This window comes from Panthera pardus, unplaced genomic scaffold (genome assembly GCF_024362965.1).
Source record: "Panthera pardus isolate Hobbes unplaced genomic scaffold, ASM2436296v1 HiC_scaffold_4, whole genome shotgun sequence".
In the NCBI taxonomy this organism is placed as follows: domain Eukaryota; kingdom Metazoa; phylum Chordata; class Mammalia; order Carnivora; family Felidae; genus Panthera; species Panthera pardus.
In genome coordinates this window covers 12,041,693-12,066,676 of record NW_026526969.1, presented here as the reverse complement: position 1 = coordinate 12,066,676, position 24,984 = coordinate 12,041,693, and the positions used below count along the sequence as shown (strand labels likewise).

The 24,984-nt window shown below is 48.0% G+C and overlaps 1 protein-coding gene across 2 annotated transcripts in view; it reads right to left on the bottom strand.

Moving 5' to 3' along the window:
- Positions 1-24,984, bottom strand: part of RNF216 (ring finger protein 216) — a 144,450-nt gene that overhangs the window by 15,635 nt on the left and 103,831 nt on the right. For both annotated transcript variants that reach the window (XM_053894083.1, XM_053894084.1), the window contains exons 14-15: positions 9,930-10,027; positions 2,320-2,542 (exon numbers count right to left, since the gene is read on the bottom strand). In XM_053894083.1, the coding sequence (XP_053750058.1) occupies positions 2,320-2,542; positions 9,930-10,027 (321 nt within the window). The remainder of the gene's footprint in view (positions 1-2,319; positions 2,543-9,929; positions 10,028-24,984) is intronic.

Below are 24,984 nucleotides of genomic sequence, written 5' to 3'. Positions count from 1 at the left end.
GAGGAAGGGGAGGGAGGGAGAGAGGGGGGGAGAGAGGGAGAGAGAGAGGGAGGGAGGGAGGGAGGGAGAGAGAGGGAGAGGGAGAGGGGGAGAGGGGGAGGGAGGGAGGGAGGGAGGGAGAGAGAGAGAGAGAGAGAGAGAGAGAGAGAGAGAGAGAGAACGAACACGAACACGAGTTGGGGAGGGGCAGAAAGAAAAGGAGACATAGAATCTGAAGCACCATCCAGGCTCTGAGCTGTCAGCACAGAGTGTGACGCAGGGCTCGAACCTATGAACCACGAGATCATGACCTGAGCCGGAGCAGGATGATTCACCAAGGACCCCAGAGATTACTTTAAATAAGAACTTAAAAAAAACCAAAACATAAAAACCAATATTTTTATCACATTAAATTCTCATTTAACGTGTTTCCGGTCTCTGTTTTGTCCTCTGGTCTAGTCTTGAGTCTACATGATTAGCGCAGCTTAGTAAAAATTAGTCTCATTAGAAGCAACTTTTCAAGGGAAAAAAACCATCCTACTGAGTTTAAATGGGAATCACAGCAAACGTCTAGATTCTGGATAGAAGTGCTGTCTTCCCTTAGAGGGGGAGGTGCGTCTCCACTCTCAGGCCGTCCTCATTGGCCCCAGGGAGAGCAGAGGAGCGGGCTGGCGGCCCCCGGGGCTCTGGTGCACCTTCTTCAGGCCTTTGTTTGCTCCAGGCTTGCAGGGTTTTCACTGTTCTGCTCAATCTTTGTGGGAGAACGACCCTTGGCCCAGATCAACTTATCACTGATTCAGAGTTTCAAACTTAGAACTCACTTTAAGAAGTGATACAGTTTATGTGAAAACTTACTTGAGAAGAAAGCATATTTTTCCATATGTTCAAGTCTCTTCATGTCTTTCAATATAGTTTTATAGTTTTCTTCGTATTTCTTGTTGAACCTAATCTCCTAATCTCTAGGATATTTTATGACTTGTATTGCTATATAATATGAATGACAGCGAATGACATTGTGTATTTATTTTGTATCTAGCCATCTTTGTATGCCTATGACCTCTAATAGCTTTCCAGTTGATTATTTTGTCTTTTCTCAGGCTTAAAACGGTGGATTTAACTTTCTTTACTACATTTAATAGTGCTTAGAACTGTGCCTGAAACACAGTGGATGTTCAGTAAACACCAGCAATTATGTTCTCTAACTTCTGCTCTCTTAGCTAACTGAACTGACGAGCAGTTCCAAAACAAAATAGTGGTGATGGTCTTAGATTTGACGTTTGGTAATGCTTCTATGTATTTCACTATTAAAAACATGCTAAAGGACTATTCTGAAATATAGGATTTAAAAAAATCAACCTTCTATACTATTCTTTAAACCTTAAGATAGATATTTGATTTTATTACATGTCTTTTACCACCTAAAGATATCATATGGTGAAGTGTATTAATAAAGCTCTCAGTATTAAACCATCTTTTGGATTTCTGGAACAATCTCACTTGGTTATAGTTTCTATTTGCTGATATTTTACTTAGAGAATTTATTTAAAAAAAAATTTTTTTTAACGTTTATTTATTTTTGAGACAGAGAGAGACAGAGCATGAACGGGGGAGGGGCAGAGAGAGAGGGAGACACAGAATCGGAAGCAGGCTCCAGGCTCCGAGCCATCAGCCCAGAGCCCGACGCGGGGCTCGAACTCACAGACCATGAGATCGTGACCTGAGCCGAAGTCAGACGCTTGACCGACTGAGCCACCCAGGCGCCCCGAGAATTTATTTTTATCTAAAGACAGAGCGAGCAAGCATGCGCAAGGGAGGGGGGAGGGGAGAGAATCTCAAGCAGGCTCCATACTCAGCATGGAGCCTGATGCGGGGCTCGATCCCATGACCTGAGCCAAGATCAAGAGTTGGATGCTCAAGTGACTGAGCCACCCAGGCGCCCGTTTATTTACAGAGTTTAAAACCTATATTAATGAGTTAGACAGATGTAATTTTCTTTTTTTAGGGTTATCTCTGACAGGTTTTGGTATCAGCCTTATGCTTTATACACAAATATGTAAAACTATCTTTACTTTTCTATGCTCTGGGATTTGTTTTAGATGGCACAGAAACATTTTATTCCCTGAAGGACTGTAAGACTCTGCCTACAAACTGGGCATGCTGCTTTCTTGAGGAGTTGCTTTTTAATTACTTTCTCATTTTTTCCCCGTGGTCATTGGTCTATGTAATTTCCTATCTTTCCAGAAGTCCCAATGAGTTATGTATATATAAAATCCCTTTTCGGTATGTCATCTTACCACGATTGCCCCCTACAAAGCAACAGGCAGCCATGCGTTCACTTACGGTGGGGTCGGTCCAGAGAGAGCATCTTGAACACTCCTGGCAAGGAGCTCCCGGTGAGCGAGGATGCTGGCAGAAATGGTCATAGCCGTTGATGGACACTCGGCAGAGGTAGCACATTTGGGCGCCACAGCGGCAAGACATGCGGTTGCAGCCTTCGGATTTGATGAGGCCGGTCCCACACTTGTGGCATTTCCTGATGCGGGCTGCCGTCATTTTTTCCTCACTGAGAAGAGAACACATGAGAGGAGACAGCAGGGAAGATGACAGGAAGAGAAAAGCGCTGTGGCCACTGAGTCCGTTTTCCCACAGGGGACCGCCTAGCCCTTCTAGGGACACCTGGAGAGTGCAAAGAACCTCTGCTTCGGAGTCGATAACTACGTTCGGTTTAGTAGTTATGTGACCCTGGGTAAATCCCACAACCGCTCGGAGACTCAGTTGCTTCATTTTTAGATTAGGAAAGCCCAGCTGCCTCCATCACGTTTTGAGGATTATTAGGTATGGATATCAAGTACCCTGGCACAGCACCTGGCACCAGCATTTGGAAACTGCTTATTCTGCTTGTTATAGGCCTAAAGCAGAGAAAACGCAAGGTCTTCCTAAATATGTGTTTTCTATAAACAAAGCTGGTTCGCGAAGAGCCAGTGAGCCTAAACCTGAGTTGCAGAGACACCTTCGGTTTTGAATACTCAGTGTGGGGTGGGGAGACACAGGTGGGGACAATCCAGCAACCAGTTCATAACCTCTTCCTGTTGACAGGGCCCATCTCCACGTCAAAATCCCACATCCCCAGACTCCCTTGTAGCGAGGGGATCTGCATGCATAGGAGTCGATTCTGGCCAACGGAAGCTACTCCTTTCCAGAAGCACTCTACCTGATCTGGAGAGGCAGGGGACTAGAGCCGAAATGACACATCTTGGCTCTTTGCCAAGAGCTGGCGCTGCTGGACTAGTTTCTTCCACAGTGCAGTGTTCCTAACTCTAAAATGACACTTGCCACCTTGGCCTGTGACTGTTGATGTGTCTGTCCTCCTCTACTGAGTTGAGTTCTTCAAAGGTATTAAAAGGCACGCCTACGGAGACGAGGGAAGGCAGGAAGGACTCCAAGAGTGGACAGCCCCAAAGCTGGACTTGCCCCACTGCTCTGAGCCCTCCTCTTTCTTCCAAGCGGGAACCCAGAATGGTGACCAGGGAACTGCTTCCCTGAAAAGACTCAACAGTCTGGGCAGGAGTTCTGATCTGTAGCCTCTCTCCTAACACTGAGAAAATAGCCATCTTCCTCCCAGGGCTCCCAGTGTATCTGCTAAGTGAGGGAAGCCAGGTGAGTCTGGGGGCAGGCAGGTGTTTTTAATTACTGATATCCAGAAGACTGTCATAGTTTGCTCCTTAGAAGCCAGATCATGTGCTTAAGAATAGAAAAATGAATTAGGAAATTGGCTGCTATTCATTTAGGTCTAATTTTGAAAGGCCCCAAATGCAGGAAAGCTCCGGCTTGAAAAGAATTTAAACCCAGTTCAAGTCACAGAAGAATAAATGATTTCTAAGTGTCGCTGAATAGGAAACATCGTCAAGGAGACAAAGTTTAAATGAAGTGAATTTGTTATTGTCAACTTGATAATACAGCACACATGTTCATGAATTCAGTTACTCGGCAACTGTGAAGACATTTCTCAATGCTCCATGTTAAGACTTACAAGGTTCTGATGCAAATGTTGCCAATATAAAAAACCTGTGACCAAAACACAAGTGCAATTCTCTACGCGCAAACTTTTTGTCTAAGATCGCCTCCGAGGCTGCTGTGTGGCTTCGAGCTGTCATGCTCTGGTGGCCTGGGGCGGGCTGGCTGGCTTCTTCCCTGGGTAGCTGCTATGGCTGTAGTGTGGGAGAAGAGCGGATGAAAGAACCCAGGTTACACAGCCCTTTCCTGAAAGCTTGGGAAGAAGGCGCACATTTATTTGCTTGCTCTGTTCCACCGTGCTATCAGTCACCAAAGTAACGGTGGATATGGTAGGGGAGAAAAGGCACTCCCAGACGAATGGAGGAGCACACAGGGCACACCGCACACCATGGCTCTGATGTTCAAACAGCTGTTCCACACGGCAGGAAGGTCCGTTCGAGGCCTTCGTTTTTGCAATCATAACAATAGTAAGAGGTAGGGCCAGTCCCCGTTAACTTTTCCTACACCAAACAGAGACTGCTCTTATGGCTTGTGGCGACTTGTTCAGTAACACGAAAGTGCAAACTGGGATGAGGAGACATCAGTTGATTCTTTTGGGATTAGAGCGATTTGGGAACTGGATTCTAAACGAGGCAGGAAACAAACATCCCCACAGGATGTGTTTCTGGGCAGGACAGGAAGAGCAGCCGGAGCTGCAGCCGTGTCTGCTGACCTTGTGCTCAAACAGGAAGGTTCACTGCCGCCTCTACAAAAATGATCTAGACCCCCCTCTACATAACTGATCTAGACCCTACAGCTCCATGATTGTTGATCTGCACCATGTTGAAGTATGTTGGGAATTTGGGAGCTGTCGTCATTTTTGGTGGCACATACCATTCAAAATGTTAGGTGGTTTTCCTTTGCGAATGTGTGTATGGATTTCTTTTATTGTGACAAAACGCACATAAAATTTCCATTTTAGCTATTTTAAAATCCAGAGGCATTTAGTATATCCCAATGATGTGCAACCATCACTGCCATCTAGTTCCAGGCCATTTTCATCATCCCCCCCAAAAACTCCGTACGTACGAAGCAGGTCACTCCCCGCGCCCTCCTTTCCCTGCACCCCCTCATCCGTCTCTGTCTCCAACTGACTGGTCTATTCTTCACACAGGCAAATATCCACATGTCTAAGGACCGCTCAGACACATGGAACGATGCGAGGGTGGCCTTCTGTGCCTGGCTCCTCTCACTGAGGAGGCTTCCGAGGTTGCGGCACGGATGTTCATCCTGTTCTTACGGCTGAGTAAGAATCCCATTCTATGGCGTACTGAACTCCGTTTACTGTTCATCAGTTGAAGGACATCTGGGCTGTTTTCACCTTTGGCTACTGTGGATAGTGCTGCCAGGAACATTCACGTACAAGTTGGAATACCCGTCCCGTCTCGTACCACTTATTATGCTGTATTTTATGATTCAGCAACAGTAAACTGCTTATAATTCCCGGTGTGTACCCTGCCGTTGCTTATTTTTGACACTAGGCAACTGGCACGATTCCCTGGCCCTCTGGTCCGTGGAGTAAGGGCTATGCGGTGGGGAAAGGAAGTGGAAGCCCTCGGAGGACCCCCTCCCTACAGAAAGTACCACCAGATTCCTCCGGGCATCTTTGAGATTGGTGCCATCATCGAAGACTTCAAAGGTACAGCGGTACTGATTCTCAACACACCTCCTATTGTTTCGGTTTGGCCTGTACAGACAGTGGGGCTTTGAGAACATTACTGTATTGTAGGTACTTGTATGGAGAATGTGCATTACTGTGACTCATCAGGTGCTGCCTGTAACTGTAGCCGCTGTTCCAGATGTCATTTCTTACCAGAGCAAATACACACAGCCTCTGGCAACCGGTATGTAGCTACTGATCTGAAAAACACTTTCTCTGTCTGATACGCAGAGAATACCAGAAGCAGTTGGCAAGGACCTCGATCATCTGTGGTCCAACAGGACAATACAGTGGTCTTCTATTCAAAAGACAGGCAGATAGAACCTGGGTGACCAGGAAGTAGCAGGTACTCTAGGATACATTAATATGGTAGGTGAGTGCTAGGAGGCGGGAGATCAGTCCCTTCAAACTACAGAGATCTGTAATCTCTACGACATGCTGGCAGTCTGGAGGTCAGGCGTGTGTATTATGCCGTTCCCTCCAAAGTCAAGCACATGGTACCTTATCTTGTATCCCCTACCATGAAGAAAGAAGTCGGACATCTGGGAGGTCTTTCTGGATTTTGGAATTAACATATGATCACGTTTGGAATTAACGTATGATCATACTTGGATGTGCCGCTCTGATTTAGGCTGATAAAAAAGGCTTCCAGGTTTAAGTAGGGCCCAGACCAAGAGAGGCTTTCCAGTTGTTACTGGATGCAGTGGTGCTCCAATCTAGGTCAGACCAAGACCTCGAATGGAGCCGGAGGCAGGAACTGACAGGACGTCGGGGTGGAGGTTCTGCTTTGAAAAGTAACCAGCTATTCTCTTGCTAAGAAACACTTCCTGGCCTGTGACCAAGTCCTGGAGCAGTCCCAGGGCCCGGGCCCGGGGCACTGACAGTCGGTTTACGGAGCTGGGCAGTGCTCCGTCACCAACTGCAAGTGGAACACATGACCTGAGAAAGTCCCAATGCAAGAAGTTATCTGTGTAAGTGCTTTGTGTCATGTTTGTGAACTAGGGCCTTCTGCTTACACATTCGCGTGCGCACACACACACAGGCACAGTGAACACTTACGGAAGATTTACGGGGCCAGAATCACGCTAGGCACTTGAGCACTTTCATCTCTGTGAGAAGCAGACACAAGTACGCTCTGTACCATACAAATGAAGAAACCGAGGCACAGAATGATTAAGAAATTTGTTCAAGGTTCTTAACTACTGCTATCCACAGCGAGCAGTCAATAAATCTGTACTGACTTCATCAAGAAGACATCCTTCTTAGGGGTAAAAGCCCAGATGGCAACAACAGAAAACTTCGGCTTCTCCCAATCCAAACCAGACGTAACTTGTCCACAGTAATCAGAACAAATTCTGGGGGGAGATGGCTCATAAACTGGCTGAAAGACAACTCCAAAGGAGAAATTTAGAATGTTCTTGGCAATAGCACAACTACTAGACTAAGTATACAGCCTGACAAGATGATTACTTTCAAGAAAGAGTAATTTTTGACGTGTTCATCACTTTAAGGCCATGCCACTGGTCAGCTGGTGGCCGCTCGGAATTATAAACGCTGGCAGACAGGATTTGAGGAATCAACGCTAGACTTTTCTAGTTGGAGGGGCATTTCTGGTATCATGTCAGTTTTCTTTCATTGCCATAGACGTAATCCCATCTGGGGATAAGGGCCATGCTTCTGCCCACTACAGTCTACCCTCCGGCCTCCAGATTCAGAGCCACCCTACACCCTTACGACCACCTCAAACCAAGACCCCAAAGGTCTCATCCACCATAGCATCAGCTCTAAGTCCCAAATCTCACCGTCTAAATCAAGTTCAGGTGAAGACGAGACATGATTTGGGGACACACTTCTGCTGAGATGGCTGAGGGGGGGGTGATGCCTGAGTTTCTTGGAAGCTCCTGGGTCTGACTGAAGGGATCCGAAGAGTCCCTCCCTCGAGCCTTTGCGTGACTGAAGACTCCGACGTTTGGCACACTTCCTTGGTTTTCTCTCCAGGAGCATGTGTTTTCTGACGATGAACATCTTGATTTTGGGGTCTTTTGTCACCTGGACGGGATGGGAATTTCAGAAACAATCAAATCCTGTTTCTGACCCCCAATCTCTCCTTCTGCTTGCACTTTCCTCTCTCCAGGGCTCGCCCTGTGGGTCCTCTCAGCTCCATGTCCAGACGCATGGTCTTCACCCTCTGCTTTCGGCACGACCGCAGGGAAGCCGGCTGAGCCTCTTGCCGCTGACACAAGCACACGTTCCGCCCTGACTTCTGAGTCCTCACCAGCAGGCCTTTACGGCCAAAGGGACGCGAGAGGTCTGTTCACTGAAGTTTCAAGTATTCTCCAGGACAATTCTGGTTTTGTCCACGGTGCTCCTCACTTGCTTCTGAGCCCTCAAGGGTGAGGTTTCTGAAGTCCGTATTTCTACCACTTGAAGGCAGTCTGGGCTTTTTTTCTATCGTGCTTTTGCAAGATGCCTCCGGCCTGTATCCATTGACCGATTCCAAACCCACTCGCACACTTCTATGTATCTGTTATAGCCGCACTCTACTTCCGGCCCCCAAATCCGTGTCAGTTTTCTACTGCTGCTGTGACAAGGCATGTCACGTTATTAGCTCACTGTAACACAACTGCATTATTTTGTAGTTCTGTAGGGCAGAAGTCCAGCACGGGTCTCCTCAGAAGAACACCAAGGTGTCACTGGGCTAGGTCACCTACTCCAGGACAGAATCTGTTTGCTGTTCACGTGGGCTGTCAGCGGATTCCTTCTTTGGGGCGGCAGGGCGGAGCTCCTGTTTTCTTACTGGCTGCACACTGAAGGTTGCTCCCTGCTTCTAGAAACAGCCACGTGCCTTGGCTCAAGGCCACCTTCCTCCATCTCCAAAGTCGGAGGCAGGAGGTGGAGTCTTTTCACATCTCTCCAAGTCTGTCACTACACCTCTAGCTGACCACAGAAAAGCTTTCTGCTTTCAAGGAGCCCTGGGATTAGACTGGGCTCACCTGGATAATCCACGATCATCTCCCCACCTCAAGGTCCGTAACCTTAATCACATCTGGAAAATCCCTTTCGCCATGCCACAGGTTCCAGAGATTAGGGCAGGGCCATCTCTGGTGGTCATCAATCTGTCCACCAAATTTGTGGTAAAGAACACAGTTGGAAAACCATTTGCTTAGATTTAAAACCCTGCTATGCACCACTTACTACCTGAGTGACCATGTGCAAGTCACTTGGGCTCTGTGCCTTAGTTGTATCATTCAGTAAAATGAGGATAATACCACCTACCTGTGGTAGAAACTCAGAGACTGTTAACTGCCCCAAACGGTCATTTCCTACTTCATTTTCTTGGTAACAAAACCCACTCTTCACCCTTCAAATTTAAGTTGGACATAAAATCACCCAGCTAGACATTATATATGGTGTCTGCTGTGAAGCTAGGTGGTGGCCACGTGACTCAGTCTAGACCAATAGGGCAGGAGCAGTCTAGACCAACAGGGCAGGAGCAGAAGTCACACACACACACACGCGTGCACCTTATAGCTTAAAAGCTGCCTGCCTGGCAGCTTGTCTCTTTCTCCTTTGCTGTGGACTGGAGTGCAAATGTGGCTGCAACCCCGCCACAACCATGCGGATGAGAATACCACCTTAGGGAACGGTGATGCAATGTGATAAAGGAACCTGGTCTCTGAATGACCTCATGGGATAGATCTGTGTGGCAAGACTGGACTATTATATGAGAGAGAAATGGACTTCTGTATTATTTAACTCAAGGTATTTAATGAGTTAATATCTGTAAAGTGCTCAGCCACATAGGGAGTGCTAAAGAGTCCCAGTGCTGATTATTAACTGACTGCATTATATCGCATTCTGGAGGCTGTAATTCTGCTTAGTGTCTCAGGCTACCAGTATCCTATAGGAAACATGGATATAAGCAACATTAGTGCAATCTAATCCAGCTAAAATGTGTTACTACTTATTTATTCAGATTATACGGAGAAGAGGAACTAACATTTACTGAATTCGCACGTGCTGGGCATTTACTGTATCACATCTGACTCCAGGACCAGCTCCATGAGGCTCAAAAGGTGAGGAACCAGAGGGAGGTGAGGTCACTTCCTGAGATCACTCTATACTGGGGTGGCCTGAGAGCCTACTCTTCACACGATCCTCACTGTCCCCTGACAAAGGGCAGGCTGATGGGGGGGCGGAGGGCCCGTCGTAAGCCCCCCGGAACGAGGTCACTCACATAGACGTTCGGTACTTGATGTCATCTTTCTCTGCCAGCTCTTCACAGGTGAGGCCATTGTGCTCCTTCCAGAGTCCCTGACACTTCCTACAGGTTTCCTGGGGATAAAGGAGAGACACAAAGACAGCTCCTGGTGAGGACACACCACACAAGTTTCTGTTCTACAACAGGAAATGCGAAACGAGCTTCACGTGGCTTGAGTTCTTTCTGAGGATGATTTTTTTTTTTTTTTTTAATATATGAAATTTACTGTCAAATTGGTTTCCATACAACACCCAGTGCTCATCCCAAAAGGTGCCCTCCTCAATACCCATCACCCACCCTGCCCTCCCTCCCACCCCCCATCAACCCTCAGTTTGTCTGAGGATGATTTCTAAAGACATTTCTCAACGGAAAAGGTAAGAACCATTAGGAGAAAGCACGGTGAAAATTTCTTTTCCTTAGGTTAAAAAAACAAAAAAAGTGTCCCCCCATCACCCAAATTGTGTAAGGCCTTCTACAATGTCAGGAGCCACCTGAAAAACAACAACAGCAAACAAAAACCACAGCAGACAGACTTATGTGAAATCAGGTTTTTACAAATAAAATCCCGGCAGCTGCCTCAGCGCAGGGCCTGTTTGGGTCTCAGAGGTTTCCGTAATCCCTACGCCCAGGGTTCCAGTGCTGCTCTGGCAAAGGAATACTTCTGCTGAACTGATGAAAGGTCTGGATTAGGATCACTAGGGATCCTTAATTAAGGGAGATACTCCCTCAGTCATCCCTCACTCACAAATACAAATATCAACCTCCACAGCTTAGCCTCATTGATAAAGGTGAATTTTAAAAAATTACTACTTTTGGGGCGCCTGGATGGCGCAGTCGGTTAAGCGTCCGACTTCAGCCAGGTCACGATCTCGCGGTCCGTGAGTTCGAGCCCCGCGTCAGGCTCTGGGCTGATGGCTCGGAGCCTGGAGCCTGTTTCCGATTCTGTGTCTCCCTCTCTCTGCCCCTCCCCCGTTCATGCTCTGTCTCTCTCTGTCCCAAAAATAAATAAAAAACGTTGAAAAAAAAAATTTTAAAAAATTACTACTTTTTACTCTAGGAGGCTTTATAGTTTACAAAATACTCATCTGTGTCAGAAACGATCTCACATCTATAACAAGAATTTAAAGGAACATTAATCCAATTACATTTCCATCAAGTGGAAATTACAGCCTTAACATGTACAATAGGAGAAGATGGTACTGTCCCCAGCTTTAACTGGGGACCCGATCCAGTTTGGGGGCGGGGCGTGGGCGGTGGTGGTGAAGGCTTGAGGCAATGGAGCCTGACTTCTGAAAGATGAGTCAAGGGTAGCAAAGAACACCAATCTAGACAGAGAATAGAAAAGAGAATACTCTGGCAGGTGAGGCTGGGCAAGTCTGGTTCCTGTGGTTGGACCGCAGAGAGGAAAAACAGGCTGGGAGAAGCCTGCAGGGACCAGTCTGCATAGACGCGACCATCAGTTTGACCTCTGTCCTAAGAGCACCAGGAAGGCATCAAAAGGTATCAAGCATGGAAGCAACGTGGTCAGGTTTGTGGTTTAAAAGATCTCTGTGTGTGGAAAACACACTGGAGAGAGGAAAGAGTGGACATGCCAAACGACCCAACACAGAGCCCGAGAAGGCCCAGAACAAGGAGGTAGGTGAGGATGGGAAGGAATGTTGACTGACTGGAGAGAAATTCAGGAAGGTGTCAAGGATGAGGTCTTAGTTTCCGGTCTGTACAACCCAAGACAGAGATGGAGCCTGGCAACAATGGAAAAGGTCTGGCTTGGCCTTTTGCGGGACCCCACCGGCAATGTCAGGCGGTGAGCTGGGTGTAAATGTTCAGCATTTGGGAGTGGCTGGGCTAGAGGTCGCCAGGAGACGTACTAGATTTTATCTTTAAAAATTTTTTAAATGTTTATTTATTTTTGAGACAGAGACAGAGTGTGAGCAGGGGAAGGGCAGAGAGAGAGGGAGACACAGAATCGGAAGCAGGCTCCAGGCTCTGAGCTGTCAGCACAGAGCCCGACGCGGGGCTTGAACCCACAAACCGCGAGATCGTGACCTGAGCCAAAGTCAGACGCTTAACCGAATGAACCACTCAGGTGCCCTTAGATTATATCTTGACGTCAATTCTAGAAACATCTCCCACTGCTGTACTCCCCACTTACTACTGAATTTTCTCCAACACATGCTGCTCAAATGACTCAACAAGGCAGAGAACAGTATGTACAGTACAGACACGGTACATAACAAAGGTGGTGGGGGGAGAATATAGCGACACATCAAGTCAACCTGAAGAGTTACCTAAGAAATTGGTAGCACCGATTGTCCCAAGTGGCTGGAAGGCAGGGGTGAAGACTTCTTACTGCAAGCTCTTTTCACCTTTTGAATCTTATACCGTATAAATGTACTGTCTAATAAAAAAATGAGTAGCATTTAAAAAGAGACAGAGAGTGAAATGAAGTGGGCTGCTCGGGGAGCTGAGAACGTGGACGGCCCCTTTGGTAGATGTTGTAAACGGGCTCCAATCAGTGGAAGGGGGTGGGTGGAAGGAGGGAGGAGCTGATCAGAAATTCACTATTACACGCCGCTGCTTCTAAGGGATGCAGTGTTCTCTGTTCCCCTACCTACATTCCCCGCCAGTGAACAAAGGCTAAATCAGTAATGACTTAATTACTAAACAGCAAAATGCAAAGCAGCCCCAAACCCATTTTTAAAAGACCTTGTGCCTGACTATTCTGGGAAACTGAAGGATAAACAACAGCTGGAGAATAGATGAGCTGGTATCTGGATCCTAACCTTCAAAACAATACTAACCTAGCCACCCACCAGGAACAACAGCTTGACAACAATGTGCGGCCTTTAGACAGCGCTTTTCAGCATTCTCGGTGATGCAGTTATTAATTCATGGGACCTTCTTTGTAAGGAAGAACCCATTTTCTAGGTGAGACACTGTCCTGGCCAAATGGAGTCCGTCGTGAACGGTCATACACATGATAGGACACCACCACCACTCACTTCTAAAATCACAGCGGTTCTCCCGCAGCTCCAGAGGCAGATTTCCTGCCACGGTGCTTCTCACTGAAGGGCCCAGGGTTCCCAGAGGATAAAACTGAAATGTCTTTGGAAGAGACCAGCGAGGCATTGAAACCCATAATTAAAATAAGGCGAGAGAAAAGCAGTTTGGGTAGATTTAACATTCGGAGCTGTGTTGTTTCTTTAAAATGTATCTTCTCTTCTAAACACAACATGTATTTCACCGAATAGTAATTCTCTCCTCTCAAGCGCGGCTCGGCTTAGTTCTCAGACTCGACAAATGCTTAAACAAAGGCAGGAGAAATATTCTTGATCGCTTCTGACACAAGGATAATTATGTTCTTCAAAGTGAGGTTAATGAGAACGTCCCAAGGACCACTGTGGAAAGCAGAGTACTCTGCCATGTTAACTTCAAAACTCGAAGGACAAGCGTATCCTGGCTATCAAATCTAACCGGAGACCATGCTCTCCGTCACCTGCGTGCATTTTCATATCAGGAGGAAAAGGTGACTTCATCATCATCCCAATATAACAAAGAAGGCGGCTCCTTCCTTCTGAACGAGGAGGGCACCCACACACCGACGCAGTCAGTAAGGACTGCTATTCCATCTGTGTTCTTCACGGCCTCGGAGAGATTTCTGGTTAAGTTTTCTGTTGCCCTTTCGTCCTCAAGATGCATCGACCTGTTCTGACTACTCACTGAGGCCTCAACTCTGCTGTACAAAGAAAACACTCCAGAGCCTCCCTTCAACCACTTTCTGCTGCTTCGGTAATGTTTTACGGGCAAGGCAGAAGATGAAGCTTGGTTTCAGATGACCCTGTCAGGGAACTGAGAGTTCGTCAACACAAACAGCTTCCTCAAAGAGCAGCCAACACCGTCCCTGGTCGTCACCTCGTCTACGCACAGCAAGGCTTCCTGATGCTGGCGAAGAACCCGGGAGAAGATAAGATAAGATAAGATAAGTCACTAGACCCTGCCTTTGTCATTCGCTGCCCTCCAGGCCTCTTCGGAATTTGCCCGGCTCTCCGTGTACCTTGCATCTCACTTGTGGGCCTTCCAGCCTGGTCCAGAAAGTGGAATACAGTAGAAACTGCTCACTTATTTTTAAATGGTTGTCCAGTGAAACTTCTAGATCTACCCTCCAGAGTGGAGAAGTTGCTGACCCAGATACGGAGCATTAGGCTGTGGCCAACTCAAACAGAATCCTTGCATCTCAAGCTGCTTTGCTATCTCAGGCACTCCCAAAAATGCTGGGTCTGGAAATTCCCAAACCACCCCCCCTTTTCTTTTTTAAATGTTTGTTTATTTTTGAGAGAGAGAGAGAGAGAGAGAGAGTGTGTGAGAGAGAGTGAGAGTGAGTGGGGGAGGAGCAGGGAGAGAGGGAGACACAGAATCCAAAGCAGGGTCCAGGCTCCGAGCTGTCAGCACAGAGCCCGACGCGGGGCTTGAACCCACAAACTGTGAGATCATGACCTGAGTTGAAGTCGGACGCTCAACCAACTGACCCACCCAGGCGCCCCACTCCCAAACCCCTTAATGCAGAAGATGAGGCCCGGGTACCCGACTATTCACAAATGTTTAGCAAACAACTCCAGCAGCCAAAGGGCCACCTGTGTTCAGGCCACAATGTCTCTCAGCCGTCAAGGTTACCAGTTTTCCCCACCTCCAGGTCCAAATGACACACGGACCAAGTCCAGGCAAGAGCCCGATTTTAAGACAGGAAAACAGACAATGAGACTGATGTTGGAACCCTTGAGAATCAATAATGGCTGGCAAACTCAAAGCTCAGCAGAATTGGGTCCTTTCCTTCCTTTAACTGAGGAAATCCGAGAACTTCTATTTTTCCCAGGGTAAGGATGCACACGGTCTCTCGAGGAAGTCAGATATGTAGCAAGCCAAGCGGAGCAGAGTGGAGTTAAGCGTAATAGGGCGCTCGTGCACACACGAGATGGCAAAGAGGGGGAGGAACTAGGTCAGACAAGGGTTCTTTGAGGAGTGGGCATCTTCACAGGACTGAATAAAACAAGTATCACGAGTTATGAGAACACCCAGGCGACCAATACAGTACTACTCCTATTGGGACTGACACCTGTCTGTGAAGTGCCCTTCGCAGCTACAGCAGCCGTCAACGCCAAGTATCTGAAGTGCAGAACCAGATCCCCAAACGTTTCAACTAAGAAACACACTTAATATGTTAATATTTTAATGCACACAAAAGGATTCACATCATTCTATAAAATTATTTGAGTAGGCTTTCATCCCACCGTCTTAAATTTTCTGTATTGAAGCATGCTTTGCAATATATGTCACAACGGTAGCACTCACACACACTCTGTAAACATACATACACCAGGGGGGGTTTCTGCTCTACACCATCCTTCTGAGGCAGTGAGCAATCACAATGTTGTACATCTCCTGCTCTATATACTGGCAGGTCACGGAAGGGATCGAGACAGGGCAGCAGCAATCTGTCCGGGGGCTTGTGTTTCAGAAAGCTTTCACGAATGGCAGAAGCTAGACGAGAGGCGGGAGGATGGCTGAGCAACAACTGGAAGAGTCCACGGGAAAGATGAGGGCGAGAGAAACCTGCAGTGGATTCTGGGGTTCTGTGACAACCTATGACAACCCTGGGCCGGTGGAAGCATGAACCTGGTTGGACCAGGTGATGCAGGAGCAGCGGACGTGAGTGAGGGTGGGAGGCAGAGGTGAGAATGTAAGTTTAATTAGAAAAAAAATTGTATTTAAGTGTTTCTTTTAACATTTATTGATTTCTGTGAGACAGAGAAGGAGCGGGAGAGGGACAGGGAGAGGGGGAGACACAGAATCCCAAGCAGGCTCCAGGCTCTGAGCTGGCAGCACAGAGTCTGATGCGGGGCTGGAACTTACGGACCACAAGATAGTGACCGGAGCTGAGGTCAGATGCTTAATTGACTGAGCCACCCAGGTGCCCCAATGTAAGTTTAATTTTAAACTAGCTTATTTATTCACTCTTTTTAAAAGTAATTTTTTAAGAGATTTTATTAAAATATTTAAATTTATTCTGAGAGACAGAGAGAGCGAGCGAGTGAGCATGGGGTAGGGGCAGAGAGAGAGAGGGAGAGAGAGAATCCCCAGCAGGCTTTGCACTCAGAGCCTGATGTGGGGCTCAAATTCACAAACCATGAGATCATGACCTGAGCTGAAGTCGGACGCTTAACCGACTGAGCCACCCAGGCATCCCAAACATTTTTTTAAAAGCAGGCTTCATGCCCACCATGGAGCCCAATGTGGGGCTTGAACTCACGACCCTGAGATCAAGACCTGAGCTGAGATCAAGAGGACGCATAACTGACTGAGCTACCCAGGCACCCCTTCACCCAATACTGGCTGAACTGTTCTCACTTGTCATATGCTGAGATGCTGGGGACAGCAATAGGCAAGTCAGACTCTACCTTTTCTTTCGTTCTTTTTTTTTTTTTTTTTTTTAACATTTTATTTATTTTTGAGACAGAGAGAGACAGAGCATGAACGGGGGAGGGGCAGAGAGAGAGGGAGACACAGAATTGGAAGCAGGCTCCAGGCTCTGAGCCATCAGCTCAGAGCCCGATGCGGGGCTCGAACTCACGGACCGCGAGATCGTGACCTGAGCTGAAGTCGGACGCTTAACCGACTGAGCCACCCAGGCGCCCCTCTTTTTTTTTTTTTAAAGTAATCTCTACACTCAATGTGGGGCTTGACCTCAGGACCCTGAGATCAAGACTCACAGGCTCCAGTTGGGCACCCCATTACCTTCTTGAAGCATACGTTCTAGTGAAGGAGAGAAATCTGGGGCAAACAGGGATCTGGGGCAACTACGACAGCAATGGGAACATTTCAGAAGAATAGCACTGGGTGCTGTGAGCGTGAAATAGCACTTACGTTAGCCTGGAGATCAGGAAAGCCTTTTTGAGGATGTGACACTGAAGCACAGCCCTGCAGGGTGTGCAGATTTAGCCAGGTATGGGGGAAGGGTGTTCCAGGCAGAGGGAAGGGGGTATGTGAAGGCCTGACGCAGGAGAGGACCTGTCTCACTGGAGGAGCACAGTGGAAGCTGGTACGGCTGGAGCTCAAAGGGCAGGGCCGAGTGGCCAGTGAATCCTGCTTCCTGCTGCAGGCATGGAGTCGAGAAGAAGAGTCTGGAAAGCCGGGGCATGGGTGGGAAATGCAATGATTCGACTTACATTCTCTTCAGTTGATTTATTTATTTTGAGAAACAGAGAGGGGGAGAGAGAATCCCAAGCAGACTCCACAATGACAGCGCAGAGCCAGACATGGGGTTTGAACTCATGGACCTCGAGATCATGACCTGAGCCTAAATCGAGAGTTGGAAGCTCAACTGACTGAGCCACCCAGGGGTCCCTTGACTTACCTTTTCAAAAGCTCATGCTGGCTGCACAGGCAGGGAATGGCTCCTGGGGGTGGGGACGAGGCTGTAGGACCCTGCAGCAGCCTCCTCACTAAAATTAGGGCCAAGTACATAACTTCTAGGGGGACAAGCCCTAGAGTGTGGATTTGATTCTTGGCCAGACTTCCTTCCCAGCCCTCTACAAATAAGGCTATGACCTACTTCCTGAAACAGGCTGCCAACAATGAGCCGACCTGGCAGGGGTGAGGCTGGCCTGTGATTGGGGAAATGGCACCAGGCCTATCTTTCCTTGTTAGGAATAAGAGAATCGCTTTTCCAACATCTCTTCAAGAAGAGACTTTAAGAAGTGGATTTTCAGCTTTGTGTCTTTAGATAAGCTTCCCGTTGAAATGTCTGTATGGAAGGGGGGAAAAAAGAAGGGAGCTTTTTTTTTTTTTTTTTTTTTAAAGACTTCATGTTTTGCAAGTATTCTCAGGGCGCCTGGGTGGCTCAATTGGTTGAGCGTCTGCCTCTAGATTTCGACTCAGGTCACGATCTCATGGTTTGTGAGTTCGAGCGCCATGTCGGGTTCCGCACTGACAGCATGGAGCCTCCTTGGGATTCTCTCTCTCCCTCTCTCTCCTCCCCTCCTATCTCTCTCTTTCTCTCAAAAAAAAAAAAAAAAAAGTATTCTTTACACCCAACGTGGGGCTCAAACCCAAAAACCCGGACATAAAGAGTCACGTGCTCTACTGACTGAGCCAGCCAGGTGCCTAGGAAGGGAGCATCTTTAACATGCGTCCTGAGCTCACACACCCCTCCTGCTGCCCCGCGTCACCGGCTCAAACTCCAAACCAGTACAGGGTGCTTCAGACCCGTGCCACTCAGTCTTCACGGCAATAAGGGAAGTATGGACCGTCAGGTCGCCATTCTTTTCCGTAGAGTAGGCAAGAAAAGGAAGGCTGAGGGAGGCAAATTCACTTGTTTAAGGTTTTGGAGCCACGGACTCAGTCCGCTTGATTCCAAGTCCACTTGCTCTTTCCACGCCGTTCTCACTGCCTGCCAGCTCGGGGCCTGCCAGCAAGAACAGGACATTGTTTAGTGGAAAACCCGAGGGCACAAGGGTATGAGACAAGCCCTGAGGTTACAATGGGCATCTTGTGTGAGAGCAGATGAAAGGGCGGCCAGGCCCCGAGGGGCAGGCGGTGCGACAGGGCGGATAACCAGCTGCAGCTGCTTCCCCGTGCCTCCCCGAGGCTGGGAATGACCCAGCGGGGGCAGGATGCGCTAGGACCGAACCCGAGGACACCATTTCTTAACGATAATGACAGGAACCTGCTAGTCACAGCGAACTCAGACGGGACACATGCGAGGAAGTAGCTTTTCCTGCGACCTCTGGCCAGCTGCACGGCTGCGGGGGCACAGAAGGAAGCGGGCTGTTAGACTGCCGTTAGACATGCAGACAGGTTCCGTGTGAGCATTCCACAGTAGAACCACGCACCGCTACTTGGTCCTTCCGTCACCCAGTCCCTGGGCCTTTATTTAAAAGAAAAAAATTTTTAATGTTGATTTATTTTTGAGAGAGACCGAGCATGAGTGGGGGAGGGGCGGAGAAGGAGACAGAATCTGAAGCAGGCTCCAAGCTCTGAGCTGTCAGCACAGAGCCCGATGTGGGGCTCGAACCCATGAGCTGTAAGATCATGACCTGAGCCGAAGTGGGGCGCTTAACCGATTCGGCCACCCAGGCGCCCCTCCCCTAATGCCCTGGGCCCTTATCTGTAAGTACTGGCCCCTCACTTCCCTGAAGGTGGCCATGACGATGATGTACGAAGACTTGCTAATGACAGCGCCCGAGACCATCATACCGCCGTGTCTGCTCTGGGGGAAGGTTTGTTCCCAGTGACACTGGTGAGGGAGACAAGTTCTGTACTGAAAGGAACGATGACACTCCCCCTTCCGTCCCCTGCCCCCTTCAGTAAACACCTCCTGAGACAGCGAGGCTGCCACCTCGACCGGGCTCTATTCTCAGCAAAGGGATCAGTGGACAAATGAGGTCGCTGCTCCTTACGGTCTCCGCTCCGACCGACAAGTACATAAACATCCACTCTGCAGGAAGACCGTGAAGAACACACAGGGCACAAGCGGGGGCGGGGAGACTGCCATTTTACACTGGGGTGAAGGATGCCGGCTGGTGCTCAGGTGGCGATCCGGTCTGAACCCGAAGGGGATCTAGCAGAGTGGAAGCAAGGGAGTGGAATGACCTGGGACAGCAGGAAAGGAGCTCAGAGAAGCAGCCCCTGGGGGCTTCGTGGCTGATCCTGAGCCAGCACCCAGGGCCAGCACGGTCGGCCTCCTGTCAGGACACACACCTGACACCCTCGACCTCGCAATGCGCTGCCTGCGTGTCCTTTTTCTTCTGGCCACGCCTACCCATCAGTTCTCATCTCAAACGCTAGGGGCTCTGGGTGACCCAAATGACCTGGGCGAGAGTTGGCACTCTTTCCCTGGACTCCTCGAGCACTTGGCTCCCACTCTATCACAGCTCTTTTAAGTGTCTCGTAATTATCTGATTACATCACATCTCCAAGGAGCCAAGCACTCCTTGCAGGCAAAGACTACGCTCTGCTGATCACTACGGACGGACTCGGAACGGAGGATTCAATCAATCTGTTCAAAAAACAGCACCCTTTGAACGCCTACTTCGTGCCACACGGGGATGTGCTGGTGAGTAAGCCAGCAGATTTCTGGATCACAAGGTGCTTACAGCCTACCGCGCTGTCTCAGGTGTCTCTGGATTTCCAGGACCATGCGCTAAGTCTGAGCCACGCGAGGGAGTGAGTGCACGAAAAAACCTCAGACGAAGGCTGTCAATACAAGGCACGTTCCTCTTTATGCAGAGTTACAAACACACCTCCCACCCTTACTCCTGGGACTTCTGCATTTTGTATGTGAAAAAGGCATTTGAGGGGCGCCTGGGTGGCGCAGTCGGTTAAGCGTCCGACTTCAGCCAGGTCACGATCTCGCGGTCCGTGAGTTCGAGCCCCGCGTCAGGCTCTGGGCTGATGGCTCGGAGCCCGGAGCCTGCTTCCGATTCTGTGTCTCCCTCTCTCTCTGCCCCTCCACCGTTCATGCTCTCTCTCTGTCCCAAAAATAAATAAAAAACGTTGAAAAAAAGAAAAAGGCATTTGAAATCTCTTAGTAAACGGATTCCCTTCCCCCAAAGAACATTATCTCCTCCTTATCAGGTCTTCATATTTATAATCATGCAAAATACAATGATGAGTTTATGAGAAAATCAAGTTATATACAATATACTTTCAGAGGGTGCCTGGCTTGCTCAGCTGGTAGAGTACACAACTCTTGAACTCCGGATCATGAGTTCAAGGCCCATGCTGGGTACAGAGCTCACTTAACAAGAATCAATGTTATATATATATAAAAAAAACCTTTCAGGTTGTGTCACCGCAGCTTGTGCCTTAAGGATACAGGTTGTGTCTTTCTTACAGAGGCTCCTTTCCTTGCTCCCCCAATTCCCTTTACCAATCCAATGCACAAAACTGTCACGATCAGTTATTCCCAAGGAGCTAATGGCCAAATGCCTGCGGATGGTGCCTGAGAAAGTCTCGAATCTCTGAATTCCAAGGTGCTTCGTTGGCTTTAACCTACAGTCTCAACATGTAGAAACAGCTCTTCATTTCGGACAAGAGGTGCTTCACTAACAGTAGTGCCTACTAACTCGTTGCACCTTTGAGAACCTCTCTGGTTGAAAGTCAGGACCGAAAAATCAGTCCGCCGCGCTCTCTCCCTCTCCCACCCAGGGCTCTCGTCGGTTACCACCTGAGGTCAGACCGCAGGTTCCTCTGGCCCCCAGCCACCAGAACAAGACGGTCTAGTCTGCCTGGGTCCATTTTTCTTAAAGGGCAAAAGAAATGTGAGCATTAATTCTTTTAATGATGTCCTGTAATTACCTGATTACATCACATCCCCACATGGAGCCAAGCTCACCTTGCAGCCATTTCTCTTCCCCTCAAAGTAACAATCCCTGAGGCAGAAGAACGTTCTTTTCTTTTCTTTATTTTTTAAAGTTTATTTATTTTGAGAGAGGGAGAGAGAGGGAGAATGAGGGAGAGAGAGAGGAGAGAGAGACAGATGAACAGAGGAAGGGCAGAGAGAATCCCAAGTGGGCTGGCTCCATGCTGACGCGGGGCTCATTCTCACTCACACACTGTGAGATCATGACCTGAACTGAAATCAAGAGTCAGACGCTTCAACAACTTGAGCCACACAGGCGCCCAGAACCTTTTGATTTCTAAACGCAGAAATTCAAATCTGGGCATGGCCAGGTGACAGCTCTAGGCAACATTACTGAGGAAGAGACTTCTTCGGGAAAGATTGCACACTGTTCTTACTTTTTGATGGTTATACATACAGACACTAAATTAATTTTCAAAAAAATGTGTGCCCTGGATGCATACCCTCCCATTTCTAGATACAGAAGCAGACTTTGAAAAAAGAAATCACTAGGGGTACCTGGCTGGCTCAGTCGGTGGAGTGTGCAACTCTTGATCTTGGGGTGTGGGTGTTGATAAAACTTAAAAAATAAAATCTTAAAAAAGGGGGAAAAAAAGGAAAAACAATCTCTAAACCTCACTCCCGTAGATTGGAAAGAAGCCAAGCATTCCTCTCCTTTAGGTTCATTTAGGATTAGGTGACAAACTGGAATGGGGGACTTCAAATTTGGTTTCTGTACTAATGCTGCCCCCTAGGGATAAAAGTTAAAAAGGCACCAAGACTTGCAGAGATGCATGCTGCCGAGGACAGGGGAATGCTTGAGAAATTCACACGGGGAAAAACCATCTACATTATGACCACAGCGCCTACATTTTATTCTACTACGGACACCAGAGTTCTAAGATAAAGTGGTATGTAAATGCTGCCTAGCATGTAAGTTTAATTTTACCAGAATAACCATAAACAAAAATACCAATTCCCTTATAGAGTTATTCAAATACTGAGGACTGCTTCTCTCGAATGTCCATTTAACAGAATCACTGGGATGGTATCAGCAACACCCAGGGCAATGTCAGGAGGTGGGCGTTTACGTAGAAATTTGGAGACAAATAGGTAAGCTCCTACTAGGTACTATGACTACTGCTCTGGGCGCTGGGGAACAGAATGAAAAAATATGACCCTCCACCTTCATGGGAGCTACTGGAGACAATGTCACATAAAATACATATAGGACATGATTTTAGGTGCTAAGGAGAAAATTACAGGAAGGAAGAATAGTCTGGGGGTGCTGAGGTGCAGAGATCGTTCCCAATTATAAAGCAGGTGGTTGGGGAAGGGCTCTCTGAGAAGGCGTATTTAAACAAAGATGAGAGAAGGTGAGAAAGCGAGCCTCGTGATGTCTGGAGAAAGCGTTCCAGGTCACTGGAACAGCAAGGAGTGTGGAGGGAACAACAGAAAGAGTGGGGTGTCTGGGGCCTGGGAGGTAATGACACAGACTGTGGCTTATACCCAGAGTAAAGAGAGGTTGAGATGAGGATTCTCTCTACAAGGACCTGAGCAGGTTAAGTCCCAAAGAACCCTATCTGCCAGCACCCCTTTCATGGAGAGCTCTGCTGCTCTGAGCCACCTCTCTCCCAGGGCCCTGCCTTAGAGAGGGCTGATGGGCAGCAGGGCAGGGGCTGTGACTAAGCCCAGTCCAAAGGGGCTTGCTCATAGCACAGTGCAACAAAACAAGTTTGTGCAACCGAAGTTACTTATAGCTATGATTTTCATACTATAAATTGCAACCCACTGTTGGGTATGAAACCATTTTAGTAGATTATGGCCAGTGTTTATTTGTTCACTTTTTTTAAATTTTTTATTTAAAAAAAAATTTTTTTAATGTTTATTTATTTTTGAGACAGAGAGAGACAGAGCATGAACAGGGGAGGGTCAGAGAGAGAAGGAGACACAGAATCCAAAATGGGCACCAGGCTCTGAGCTGTCAGCACAGAGCCCGACGCGGGGCTCGAACTCACGGACTGCGAGATCATGACCTGGGCTGAAGTCGGACGCTCAACAGACTGAGCCACCCAGGCGCCCCTTATTTGTTCACTTTTTTGAAGTTTATTTTATTTTTGAGAGAGAGCACGTGTGTGAGTAAGGGAGAGACGGGGGTAGGATGGACAGAGGATCTGAAGCGGGTTCTGTGCTGACAGCAGAGAGCCTGATTCAGGGCTCTAACTCACAGACCATGAAATCATGACCTGAGCCGAAATTGGATGCTTAACCTCCTGAAGCAGCCAGGTGCCCTTTTTTTCTTTTTTAAAAATATTTTGAATCTTTATTTATTTTTGAGAGAGAGAGAGAGACAGTGTTAGCACAGAGCCCAAGGTGAGGCTTGAACTCACCAAGTGCGAGATCTGAGCCACCCAGGTGCCCCTTTTTCTTTAAAAAAAAAAAAAAAAAAAAAAAAAATCTTTATTTATTTTGAGAGGGAGTGGGGGGGAGGAGAGAGAGAGAAAGAGAGAAGGAGGGAGGGAATGAGCGGGGGAGGGGCAGAGAGAGGGAGAGAATGAATCCCAAGCAGGCTCCACGCGGTCGGCACGGAGCCCGACTGGCGGCTTGATCTCATGAATGGTAAGATCATGACCTGAGCTGAAATCAAGAGTTGGACGCTTCACCAACTGAGCCACCCAGGCACCCCTTGTTTATTTTTCAAACTAGAACAGAAAAGAAGATACTAGAGTTCATACCAAATGTCAGGCACAGGTTTTGTAAAATCACTGTTCTGGTTACATACATGTAAGTTACTTACATACATATTGGTTTTATGGTCAAATATATTCTTACTATAGATCACAGTCAAAACAGATGGAAAGCCATTAACTTATGATTATTACAACTTTTCTAAAAAAAGTTTAAGGGTTGAGAGAGGCTCTTTCTCATAATAGAAATTCCTAGGAAACACTGTCAGGAACTTAAAAATGGCCCCATCTCCGCTTTACCTCGCAGATAACGCTTTTATAGAGAGGAACATCGCAGAACAGCAGCCTTCATCAGGGCTCAGAGCAAAGTAATGTATTAGGAAGTGATGGATCTAATAACAGATTATTTCAAACTGTCAAAGATAAACACTGCTAGGACACGGGGGGAAACAAGCCCAATACATCTCCTCTTTGCTCAATGCAAGTGTTACTTCTGGGCTTTCTGGTGCTTCTGGGGATCGTGGCCCGGCAGGAGCTGCCAGCAAAGCCAGCTCTTCCCTGCTTGGACTCCAAAGTCATCAAGTCCCGGAAGAGAGGCGCCCGATTTCAGGAAAAGCCAAAGACCCATTTCCTACAATACGCTTTGGACCGCATCTATGTTTTCATGTCGTTAGCTAACTGGGCAGGGGTGCTGGGGGAGGCAGGCGATAAAAATAAAGGCCCTCACAGCCCAGCACTCAGAGAGGTCAGCTTTGCCCTCAGCATTAACATGAGAAATGCCACATATTCTCTGGGGAAGACAGACAAGCGGCAAAAGAGCTCAAGGAGCAACACGGCGGATCACACAGGACGGGCGACCAAAAAGAGCGTTCCAGTCTCATGAGCAGCTCCAACTAATTGAGGAGCGGGAAGATGTGCCTGCGTTACCAGAGGTTAGAAAAAGGGGAAA